The sequence below is a fragment of the Miscanthus floridulus genome, chromosome 6, assembly GCF_019320115.1.
Source record: "Miscanthus floridulus cultivar M001 chromosome 6, ASM1932011v1, whole genome shotgun sequence".
NCBI lineage: Eukaryota > Viridiplantae > Streptophyta > Magnoliopsida > Poales > Poaceae > Miscanthus > Miscanthus floridulus.
Genome location: NC_089585.1, coordinates 20,744,676 through 20,757,337, shown reverse-complemented (window position 1 = coordinate 20,757,337; position 12,662 = coordinate 20,744,676). Strand labels below are relative to the sequence as shown.

General features: G+C 46.8%; 1 protein-coding gene across 1 annotated transcript; it reads right to left on the bottom strand.

Annotated features, from left to right (window-relative positions):
* Positions 1 to 3,492: 3,492 nt before the first annotated feature.
* On the bottom strand, positions 3,493 to 7,020 carry LOC136460325 (uncharacterized). Its single transcript, XM_066460068.1, has 2 exons — positions 6,906 to 7,020; positions 3,493 to 5,687 (listed from the first exon to the last, which is right to left on the bottom strand). The coding sequence occupies exon 2, from the start codon at positions 5,656 to 5,658 to the stop codon at positions 3,493 to 3,495; it is 2,166 nt and encodes a 721-aa protein (XP_066316165.1). The 5' UTR covers positions 5,659 to 5,687; positions 6,906 to 7,020.
* Between the last annotated feature and the right edge of the window lie 5,642 nt (positions 7,021 to 12,662).

Here is a 12,662-nt window from a genome sequence, read left to right as displayed (position 1 = left end):
ATGATACTACCTCTTTATCACTTAAGGATGCAATTGAAGCTTTACTTGTTAGTCATGGCTTGACTATGACTCAAATCCGTGGTCAAGGATATGATAGGGGCTAGCAACATGAAAGGAGATATTAAAGGGTTGAAAACATTGATCATGCAAGAATCACCTTCTGCTTATTATATTTATTGTTTTGCTCATCAACTTTAATGGGTTCTTGTTGCTGTTGCCAAGGGAAATACTGATTGCAAGACTTTTTTTGATCAAATATCTATCTTGTTGAATATTGTTGGAGTTTCCTGTAAGCGTCATGACATGCTTAGAAATGCTAGGCTTGAGAATATCAAGAAAGCACTTGACTGTGGTGAAATTGAATATGGAACTGGATTACATCAAGAGATGGGTTTGCCTAGGCCTGGAGATACTCGATGGGGATCTCATTACAAAACTGTATGCAGCATCATTACTATGTATGAAGCAATCCATGATGTACTGGTTGATCTTGGGGATGATCCTGCATATAAGGATGATTGGACCAAAATACATTTTGTGACCGGAGCGTTTGAGAACTTTGAGTTTGTTTTCTTTGCACACTTAATGTATATTATTCTTGGATATACAAATGAGTTATCTGAGTGTTTGCAAAGAAGGGACCAAGATATTCTTAATGCAATATCACTTGTTAATGTGGCAAAGAAAAGAATGCAAAATTTGAGGTCTAATGGTTGGGATAATTTTCTTGAGAAGGTCACTTCATTTTGCGATAAACATGGTGTTGAAGTTTTTGCTATGGATGGTTATTATGTTCCTTATGGAAAATCAGCAAGGAAAGCTCGTGCCCAAAAGCAAACCAATGATGACCACTTTAGAAGAGAAGTATATATTGGTGTCATTGATCAAATAAGTCAAGAACTTGATAATCGGTTTGATGAGATTAATATGGAGTTGTTGTCTTGTATGTCGGCCTTCAGTCCTTCCAAGTCATTTGCTTCTTTTGATGCACAGAAGCTACGTAGACTAGCTGAGTTCTACCCAAAGGAGTTCTCAAATAATAATTTGCTCAAACTTGGGTTGCAGCTAGATAATTATATTGATGACATGAGACATGATGATAGCTTCAAAGGTCTAGACAATATTATTGATCTCTCAGTTAAGCTTATTAAAACAAAGAGGCACAAAGTGTACGATATGGTTTATGAGCTCCTCAAATTGGTATTGCTTCTACCTGTGGCAACGGCAAGTGTTGAAAGGGTATTTTCTGCAATGGTTTTTGTGAAAACAAAGTTAAGAAATAAGATGGGAGATAGTCTTCTGGATGACTGTCTAGTCATTTTCATTGAGCGGGATATTTTCTTTGAAGTTGATGAAGATGATATAATCAATACATTTATGTCCCTTCGAAAGCGTCGAATAAAATAGTCACAAAAATAGCATTGTAAGTTTCTGGTTCTCTTTTATGCCTTAATTCAATTATTGATATGGCTTTTGAACTATTTATACTATACTTGGTGGATGATTTGAACTTAATCCATGAATTTAAGCCTTATTGTATTATTTAGTGCATATATATCCAATCATGTTGTCAATTTTACAATTATTACCGAATTGCTTAAATGGATTTACCGAATTGTATATGATTTTTTTGGCGGCATACCCTGAGACAAAATCCTAGATTCGCCACTGATTGTACTCCCTTAATTTTAAATTACAAGACGTTTTGAATTTTTTAGATATACATAGATTTTGCTATGGACTTAGATATACATTATGTCTAAATACAGTATATCTAGAAAAACAAAAATATCATATAATTTGGAATGGAGGGAGTATGTTTTCAGTATTAAGGATGAGATAAGTAATCTGTTGGAGATGCTCGTAGTCGTATACTGGATAATGGCTGTGTGAGGCTGTGATTAGACTGTCTCCAATAGGAGACGCATAAGAGCACCCAAACGTAAAATAGGTCTCCGACAGTACTGTATTGGTTTCCAACAGAATACCTATATAGGAGATTCATTTTGGATGCCAGGAGAGGCACGACCTAAATATGAATATCTTCTCTCCTGGAGACACATTTGCATAAAGGGTTCTCTTTTGAGTCTTGTTGTTGAGGAAGACAAAAAAATAGGTATTAAAACATTTACCTGTAGCGTTACCCAAACGTGAAATAGATCTTGTATTTGGGTTTCGGGAGTACAAGACCCATTCTAAGAATTGGGTCGCGCACATTCGCTGGGTTACCCACCCAAAATTTTCTTTCTCCGACAGCCGAACCCAAAATATTTACTGACCTCCTCTCTCTCTCTCCGTCTCATTCCCTTCACCTCCCTCTCTCTCGCCCTCGCTCGTCCCGATGGCCGCGGCTCCTTGCCCGCCCGCGCGGCAGCGCGCCCCCCTCCCCCGCACGGCGCGCCGACCGCAGCACCTCCCCCGCTCTGCTCGTCTGGCCTTGTGCAGGCGCTTTGCGGAGACACACAGCGCGGGCAGACCGTCTGTGTTCTTGTTTTTCCCATTTTCGTTCTTAGCTACGATCTATTTTTTCTGGAGTTTGGGTCAATCCCAGACGATGATTTCTTGGGGATAGGTTTGTAGCTAGTTGAATTTCATATGCGCAAAGTTTGGGAGCGAATCATGGAGTTTTGAGTCGGATTTAGTTGGATTTTTGAGCCGCCACCTTTCTCTGTTCGTGCGCCTCCTTCTCTGTGTTCATCGGCTCCCTCTGTTCTTTCGTGAGCACTCCAGGGCGTGCACAGTGGAGGTCCCAGCCGAACCCAGCGGCAGCGCTACCAACGTCGGCGCTAGCGTCGTGCGTGCTCACTTCCCCTTCTCCGGCAGCGGCGCATGGGGGATATTCAACGCCTCTGTGCTGCCACTGGTCGTCGCCATCTATTCGGTGTAGTTGCCTCTGCTTCTCCGATGGATTTGCGTCGTCGAGAGAGACGACGTTTTTTTGCCTTTCGACTGGCTTGCTACGCAAAATGCCTGCCATATTTGCGTCCTCCGTTGGAGCTGTGTTCTTGGGACGCAAATCACCGTGCGCAACGTATTTTATGTTTGGGTCGTCTTTTGCCTTAGGCCGACTAAAAAATAGGCCAGATGGCGGTTATTGTGCTTGGCTGACCATGTGATGTATTCGGCTGGCAGAGAATGCAGCTGCTGGGCTGGTGGCCCAGCATCGGCCTAGCTGTTGGCAAAACAGCCCAGGCAGGCAGCGACTGCTGCCGAGTATAAAAAGGAGAAGATTTAAAAAAAAAGGAGAAAACAGAGAGGCGAGGAGAGCGTAGTCTCGCACATATAAATCTTCACATACATATATATGGGCGCGCAACAACAAAATCACCATAGATATCTTACAAAGTGCACATATTTGTACCTTCAAGCAAACGAACTCAAATAAGAGTAAATACATGTAATGATACAGGGGCAACCAAATTAACCAGACAATAAAAAGGAAAACAGGGCAAGACACATCACTGCTGTAACAACTAGTAGTACTCACTTCGTCTACTTTGAAGACGAGCTCGGCAGCACGTTGTTTGGAGTTGCACTTTCCGAGTCCTCTTGGAAGTTATTCCATGGATGTACAGGAGATCTTCTCGGGATGCCTTCAAAAAGAACTTTTACATCTGTGTAACATACTGCGCCAGTCATATAAATTTCTCTCCCTTTACCTCTTTCCACGAGATCGACCTCATAGTACAAGTCCCCTAGCTGACGATGTGCCATGAGCAGCCAGATGAAGGTGAGGAACTCCCCTCCCGTGCTCAGCCGGCGAGCATGCTCCTCCGGGCGGGACTTCCCAGCTGCATAGATGAGCAGCCGCACCCATGTCTCCGCAAGCATTTGCAGCGCTGCACGAAGATCCTCCTCGCGCTTCACCATGTCTTCCACTAGGGAGAAAGCTTCCCCAGTCAAATTGAACGCATTCTGAAATGCAGTAGACTGTGTTGGCAAATTATCCAGAAAAATCTCCTTGCTACCACGAGATCTGTCTTTGAAACTCTTGGTGGCTCTTACTAGTAAGTCATGCACGTTGCCTCCAACAGGTAGCAATGCAGGGTGCATGACGAGCAGGAACAACATGTAATCAGACATCCCCTTGCATGAATCTATAAGCGGACGCATCTGCTGCATTATCCCTCCCATGTGTCTTGCCTTGAACAGGAGCAAGTCTGTGAAGACGTGCATCAACAACAAGGCCTCCTCGAAGGGGCGCTGGACCACATCATACAATTGAGAAGGCATTCTTAGGGGCTCCAAGTGCTCTCTATTGATCTCTTGGTGGATGAGATTCTTTGTTTCAGTGGTAACTTTGGCATGCCTGATGTGTCGAATGCTAGTCCAAATCTCCTTAGCTCCAACCTTAACCATCATTTGAGCTATCCTCGACCTATCGTCAGCAACACAGGAGTTTAAGAAGTTGTATTGCCCAATTGAGTTTGACCACCATGGCTTCGTTTCTGGCTGGATCTTCGCAAAGATAAACCATGGTACTCTGGAGAGGATACTGCATCCTCCATGTCTATCTTGGTCGGGTTCCATGGACACCAATGCCCGTGGTGAAATAATGGCAAGAATGGCAGCAAAAGCCTCCAAGCAAAAAGCTCCTATGAATAATATATATGTTACTACTACATCATCACTTCTTGGTGGAGACCTGTACTGCCTTTTCTTGTTGTTGCTCGTCAAGAGGAACAACACAAAAGCAACCATTGAGGAGGTGAGGGAGACACATCGAAGTATGAGCCCACCCCTTGCTTGGATCACTTTTGCTTTTGTGTAGAGATCGTCGTACATCATGCTAAGCTCAATCTCCATTAGCTTGAAAACTACTTGTGTGTATCTTGGTGTCATTGGTTGGTTGTAAGGAAACTGAAATAACCGTTCGGTGTCAGGCTCCATCTGGTATATTTTCCTTCCAGCAAATACCTCATGAACACCTAGATTGGAGTGAAAAGCACGCTTGAGAATCGATGAATATTTCATATCAGTTTGAAGATGGATGTCTTCATGTCTATATCTCCCTCTGGATGATTCATTTGCAACTATGGTTTTCTGAGTGGAATCATCAAATACAATAATGCTGCTGATAGCAGAGCTCTTGAGGCCTTTCTGGCTCCCACACTTGAGCGCCCATATCCTCTCCCCATACTTGATGACTCCGGCGACAAATACAAAGGCTGCCGGTATCACAAGCTGGTTATGTGCCATTGAATTCCATAACACATAGAGAACTAGGCATACTTGGACCATCATGTTCAGAAAATGCCTCAGCCATAGCTCATTGTCCTCCAGGGCGAAGGCAGTCACAGTGTCTTGCCCGCCAAGGTGCACGAGAAGGAATGGTGCCCACAAGAGAGTGAGAGGGTGGCTTGGGCTGGACAATGCTTGGGATTGAAGGCATTCTTGGTAACATCTATCACCATTTGCAGTAGTAGTTGTAGTGGTGGGTAGATGTCTTGAGAGGTAACCTAGGGCGTATACAGCAATGAAGTCCGCTGATAGGTATGCAAGCCATAGTGAGAGCCTGAGCAGAGCATTACTGCTGCGGCGCCGAAGGCCACCAAAGAAGAAGAGCAGCAATTGCAGGGCGAAGCTTAGCAGCAACAATATCTGAATCTCCCAATCAACAATCACTTGGACAATGAGGCCGTTCCAAGCTTGGGCCATGCTTCTTTGACACTTCACTTAGTTAGGAGCTACACATCAGAGAGGACATTCTAATTAGAACATCGTATGTGTGTGTTTCAGCTACACACTTGATTTAGTGAGTGTATAAATGGTCTCCTATATATAAAGAAAAACATGGTCGTCTCTCTACATATGCATGGTGTGAATAATGATATTATATTGTTTTGTGCTATAAACCAAATTGTTGTACAGCAGGTACCAAGATGAACAAGCGTATATATAGTCGAACAGGCTTTTTATAACGTGACTATCGAATATATACAAAAAAGTTCCATTTGTGTCTGTCACACTTTTTAAAACTTCTGATCGTGATCCCATAAATACCCTAAAAGTTTCATGTTGTTTATTTTTTACGAAGGGCAACTTAAAAAGTTATCCTAAAATTCGCTTAGATAGGGAAAAGGTATATTTTACAACCGTAAACTTTGCTGAAAGTCTTGAAAGTAATGTAAACATTAAACCCAGACATATTGTACACCCTAAACCATCATTTGCTTTTGAATCTTGGGATGAGTTAAGTGGTTTTGAAATTTATTGAATGATGTGCGATGATGTGGCATAAGAATAAATTTCATCATGTTGTTCTATACTATTTTCTAGCTATATATGTTAAAAAGTACAATTATGAATATACACGGTAAAAAAGAACTTATTGCTATGTCTAACTTTTGAACCATTCTTTTTTTACCAACACAAAAGATTAGTAGGCGCGGCCTGTTTTTCTTTTTATGTGTGGACGAAAACATTGCACCCGCAAATAAAAACAGGATGACAACCAGCTTCTTCCTCCTCGAGACACACATGGTGGTAGAACTGTGACGGCAGAGGGAGGTCCTGCCAAAATTTTCAAGAAAATAAAAGGTGGGGGACTCCTCATTTCCTTGGAGTTGATAGCTATAGGATGTAAGCATGATGCCACATGATAAAATACCACAAGACGGTATCAAAATATATTAAAAAATGGCAACATGCATATATCGCACCTCCGCGTATCAAAATATTCCACTTGCCAAATTCTGTCATGCCATGGAGTGGAGCTAGCGCAAGAGATTATTTATCCGTGTAATTAAATATCATGGAAATGAGATTCCTGGAAGGTCATTCTATTTTTCTAATTTTTTTTCCTAAGAAACAAGTTTATACTTGAAACTGCAAAATGAAATCAAAGCATAACTGGGAAGATGAATATAAGCCGTGTATACTTGAGTTGCAGATTTGCAGTTTACCTTACAATGACACTCAGCTCGCATGCATCGACGACCGAGTTTCTTGCTGGATCCCTTGCATGGAATATTTGCACGCGTTGTTGGCAACTAAGGGTACGCAGGTTTTGGTTTAAAATTTCCCCTCCTCTTATAGTAATAGACGACGGACAGCCCTGAGATGTGTCATAGATCTTATAACACATACATAAGTAAATTGATCTTTATTCCTTTCTTGTGCTCTTGAACCAAGCATCGACCACCTTTATAGGGACACAAGTAATACTTCCTCAGCCTTCTTGTGTGCTCACAGCATCTATAACAGTGAGTCACTGTTGTTTTATGGAGGCTTTCCTGTAATTCCTTTCTTGTGCTGTTGAACCAAGCATCGACCACCTTTATGGAGGACACAAGTAATGCTTCCTCAGCCTTCATGTGTCCTCACGACATCTATAACAGCGAGTCACTGTTGTTTTTTTGGAGGTTTTCCAACCAATCGAACAAGAGAGCCATGAGACAACGCCCATGTCTCTTCGTGAAGAGACAGCAAGGAGAGAGAGAGAGAGAGAGAGAGAGAGAGAGAGAGAGAGAGAGAGAGAGAGAGAGAGACTTGAGAGAAAATCAGTTATTATATCAATAGATACAGAGCCAACAGAAATATTCTCACTATTATAAGAGTATGTGGGAACCTTATGTAAGAACAGCCCTGGCAAAAGAAGTAAGGTCTTGCTTTCCTTTATCATTCAAGTGTAGGACATTTGCCACGCTTAGTCTCCTTCTTCCCTTCCCTTTGATCATGTTGTTTTTGCATGATGTGAATACGTTATAGAGCGGCTATCTCACTGCTGGAGATGTCCTTGTTGGGACCGTAGGATCATAGATCTAGCCATTGTCTGATTCTATTTCGGGATAAAAGGCATAGTACTTCCTAATGCATGTAGAACTAGAGAGAAGGGAGATGTAGAAGATGGTCGTGTCAGACCTGAGACCACAGTGGAAGGAGATCCGCTTGTATCCGCCATGGGGTCGACGTCTGCGCTAAGGCAGCGACGGTCGGTGAAGCGGTGCCGGTGATGAAGATGATGACAGGCGCAGTGCTGTGGCGGAGGAAACTTCCCGTCACTGGCTGCGCCCCTCACTTAGATCGGGTTTATGGTTTGTCAGTGGGGAGGTCGGCTCAGGTCAACCTCGTGATTAGAGCCGCCGGCCCCCACCTCTTTATATAGCGCAGGGTGACAGGGGCCCTCCAGCCATGGTGGGCTGGGCTCCCCCGATCAGGGCGCAAATCAAATGCTCAACTAGGCCGTTGGGTCCAGTTAGGTTAGAGATCAATCTAACAATCTCTCCCTTGATCTCTTTCCATCTTTCACTTTCATATTCTTTACTTTTGTTCATTCTGTCGGGTACCATAAAACGGGGTACCCCGAGCGTACACCAAAAGGGGCACTTAAATGCCATCAACAACAAAGTTAGAGGGTAAGCCATGGGCTCATCACCAGCCCCGTCCGAGCCTACCCAACTCTTCGCATCGCCTCAGGCCTCTCACAGGAGGTCTCGGCGTCCTGACGCAATTTCCGCCTCGCGCGAGGCCTCTCACGGAAGGCCTCAGCAAGGAGCCCAATCTCCATCTCGCGCGAGGCCTTATTCTCCATATCACTCGAGGCTAGCTTGTCCATAGCCCGTCGCCCCTGCCTCGACCGGTCTTCCCGACAGCACGTCATGTCCCATTAATACGTCAACCACTCCCGCAATCTCAGCCGGAACGACGACTCGACACCGTGGAATGGCCAACGGGACATGAGGTCACATCAGCGCCATACCAGCTGAGACAGGGCACTGGCGGGGATTACCGGCCACTGTATTCCGACGCTGTGCCCACGATCAGCGCCCGCACTACACTGTGCCCCGCGATCCCCGCCTCGAAAACAACATGACATGGGCAGCCTGGCCCGGGTCATCATCGCCTCCGAGCCTCGGCACTCTGTACCGGGGTCTCAGCCATCTCGGGATTCGTGCCTGCCGAGACCCCCACCGCGATGCGGCCTCAGCACCGACCGAGCCTCGGCCTTCGCGTACAGTCAATCCACAGCTGACCCACACGCTGACCGCCGCACCCGCTCCGAGGCAGCCCTGGAGCTCCCACGACGCATAGGATCAGATGTGACCAGCACGCCGCCCCAGTGCTCCAAGGATGGACCACTCCGACGACCGCGCCGCCACAGGAACAGGCTACAGGGCACGGACACGCCGCCTCTGTTCGCACGATGCCGTATAGCTAGCTCATGTACTGCCCTGGTCCTCCCTTCAAACTATAAAAGGAAAGGGCTCGGGCTATTTCTAGAGGGAGAAGACAGGTTCTCATGAAGAACAACACTCTGTAACACGCGCACTACCTCACCGCTTGAGAGCAACGTCTCAAGCAGCCCGCATCACTCCCCACCGAGACCTGGGACTAGCTCCCTCTCTCACCTAGCTTGTAACCCCCTACTACGAGCACTTCGGTGCAAGGAATACAAGATCAATCTCCTAGACTGGACATAGGGCTCGAATTGCCCGAACCAGTATAAACCTTGTGTCTCTTTGCATCACCATTTGGAATCGGGAACACACAGGATAAATTCACTAGTTGGTTGAGGACCCCCCGGTCTAAAACACCGACAATTGGCATGCTAGGTAGGGGCCTCTGCGTGTCAATTTCGTCACCCCAACAAGTTCTGGATGGCAGACCCCGTACGACCGTTGCGTCTCGGCACGGTGGTTTGGTTTGGGAGCCTGGAGTTCATGTCTCTAGGGCACAAGTATGACATGGTACTTCTCACACCCTGAGCCCCGCCTGCCGACGACGACGTCACGCACCGGTGGCCCAGGCGCAGGCGGCGCCCGGGCGGCCGTTCTCGCTGCGCTCGCCAGGCGCGACGCGAGCAGGATCACCCCGATGCCACGCAAACCCAGGGTGACTCACCACTCTCCACCGACATCCCATGACCAGATGTTGGCACAGGGTCCCTGGTTAGGGATCTGTCTAGCCTGAGCATGGACAAGGGAAAAACGCCAGTGGCGCCCAGCGATGCCCCGACATCAAGCTCCGCTCCACCACTCTATAAGGAGCCAACTCCGGCAGAGCAGAGCTCGGCAACGACACTATCTCCATGCCCCTTTAGGTTAAGAAATGCTACCGCATCTTATGCTTATGCCTACGCTTCTGCTCACATGGATCTTTCGGAGCGTTGCCAGCACTTCACTTCCAACTTCGACACTGCCACATTGACCCACACCCGCGCCAACTCCTCAGAGGAGGACGAGGCATGGGCCAGAGCAGATTTCTCTGACCTCCACGACCACGAGACCATGCGTCGTTTCTTGGCCGCAAGCGATTATTGCTTTGGCTACTCCGATTCTGACAATGAAGGTACTTATGATCCCACTCGTGAGTGCTTCCACGTCGGACTTGGGATGCCAAGCATGGGCGACGAAGACGAGGGGGTAGACAACCACACTCCTCTTCGTCAGGGAACGGGTGATGCTACGCCTTCGTGCATTGTCCCACCTGCAGCGCGGAACGAGAACCTTGCCCTCGGACAATTCCAGCGCCCGGACTTGGAACAACTCCACGAGCTTCAAGCCAAGGTCGAGCAAGATCGACTCCTTCTCCAACAACTCTGAAGCACTCTCGAGCAGGAGCAGCAAGGCCACGGTGACGGCGGAGGAGCCCGGCAACGGGCTCGCGACGTGCACCATCGCATCAACGACGATGAAGGGGATGATCGTCCCCCAATCTTCAATCATGCTAGCCAGAATGTCGCGGGTGCGGCAATGCTAGTGCGCTCGATGCCCGAGCCCTCCACCACGGAGGGACGATGGGTTCGCGGTGAGCTCCGGGATCTCCTCGAGACTGCCGTGGTGCAGCAGGCTGAGAGTTTCGCTTCCCGGCGGCGCGGTGCCGTCTCGGACCTCCCCTCAACACCGCATCGGCAGGATAGGGAGGCCTCGGTTCGTCCCGAGCCTGCTCGGGTGCCGACCATCAACAGGGTCCCTGTCGATGTTTTACCACCGGCAACCCGCCACGGGAGTACCCGAGACGGTGATTTGTTTGGAGGGGTATCGGCGTTTGCAGGAACTCGATGGTAAACGCAGGGAGACAATGATTTATACTGGTTCGGCACGCCGGAAAGTCACGGCACCCTACGTCCAGTCTGGGGTGGATAGTATATTGCGCCCTGCGCTATTTGTTGTGGTTGTGAGTTCTGTCGGTTATGTGTGTCTCTCCTGTGTCTCTTATCTGTTGATCTAGGGACCCCTGCCCTCCTTTATATAGTCCAGGAGAGGCGGGAGTCCTAGTCGGTTACAAAGTAGAGATCCTAGTAGGATTATGTGTAACTAGTTCTAGTAGGATTACATGTAGGGAATCCTAGTTGGACTAGGTCTTCTTCTCTCTTCTCCGTGCGAAACCCCATGGGTCCTGTATCGACAAGCCCTCGAGCTTCTCATGGATGAGCTTCGGAAGCCTTCTTGTTCTTCTTGGTCTTCGTTGAGTTGTTGTAAATCCGTTCGAGGTTCTTCTTGAAGTGAATCCTTGAGTTGGTCTTCTTTGTGTTTTCTTCGGCTGATGTGCACTTTTGGATAAAAGTGCACTCAGTGAGTGTAGCCTCCGAGCCTCTTGCTTGTTGGGACAAGAAGCCAGAGGGTCCCTTTAGTCTTCTTGGTTGCTCCGAGTTCTTTTTCGGTGGGTGCAATTTTTCGTAAAAATTGCACTCACTGAGTGTAGCCCCCGAGCCTCTTGCTTTTGCTTGCAAAAGTTGGAGGGTCCAGATTCTTGTCTTCAAAAAAATTTTTGGGGTTATGTATCCCGCAGCCCCCGAGCCTTCTCCGAGTACTTTTGTTTAGAATAGAAATCGGATGAAGGGTCTTGATGTGTTGTCTTTGTTGTAGTCTTGAGTACTTGTATTCTTGGTCTTTCATCCTTGAATTCGAGCCCTCGAGCTTAGTTTTTTTACTAAGCCGTGATGCTCTTCTGAGTTGTTTTTGATTCAACGAGGTCGTTTCTAGACTTCTCTGGTTCTTGATGTCCCTCTTCCAGGTTATTTGCACTTCGTCCAGGTTCTTTCTGAATTTGTATGTACCTCATCCGGGTTGTTTTTTTTATCAATCCGGGTTCTTTCTGAAATGTTCTTCCAGGTTGTTTTTGATTCATCCGGTTTCTTTCTGATCTTGTCTTGGTTCTTGCCGCACCTCTTCCGGGTTGTTTGCACTTCGTCCAGGTCCTTTCTGAACTTATATGTACCTCATCCGGGTTGTTTTCTGATCAATCCGGGTTCTTTCTGAATTTGTCTTGGTACTTGCAGCACCTCTTTGGGGTTGTTTGCGCTTCATCCAGGTTCTTTCTGAACTTGTATGTACCTCATCCGGGTTGTTTTCTGATCAATCCGGGTTCTTTCTGAATTTGTCTTGGTACTTGCAGCACCTCTTCGGGGTTGTTTGCGCTTCGCCCAGGTTCTTTCTGAACTTGTATGTACCTCATCCGGGTTATTTTCTGATCAATCTGGGTTCTTTCTGAATTTGTCTTGGTACTTGCAGCACCTCTTTGGGGTTGTTTGCGCTTCGTCCAGGTTCTTTCTGAATTTGTATGTACCTCATCCGGGTTGTTTTTTGATCAATCCGGGTTGTTTCTGGACTAGCTCTCAGGAGCATGTTTTCCTGATCTCATGGTACCGATGTAGCTCCCCTGCATGTTAAACATAAAAATATATTGTAAATGACATTCCGGATATGAAGTGGGGAGCA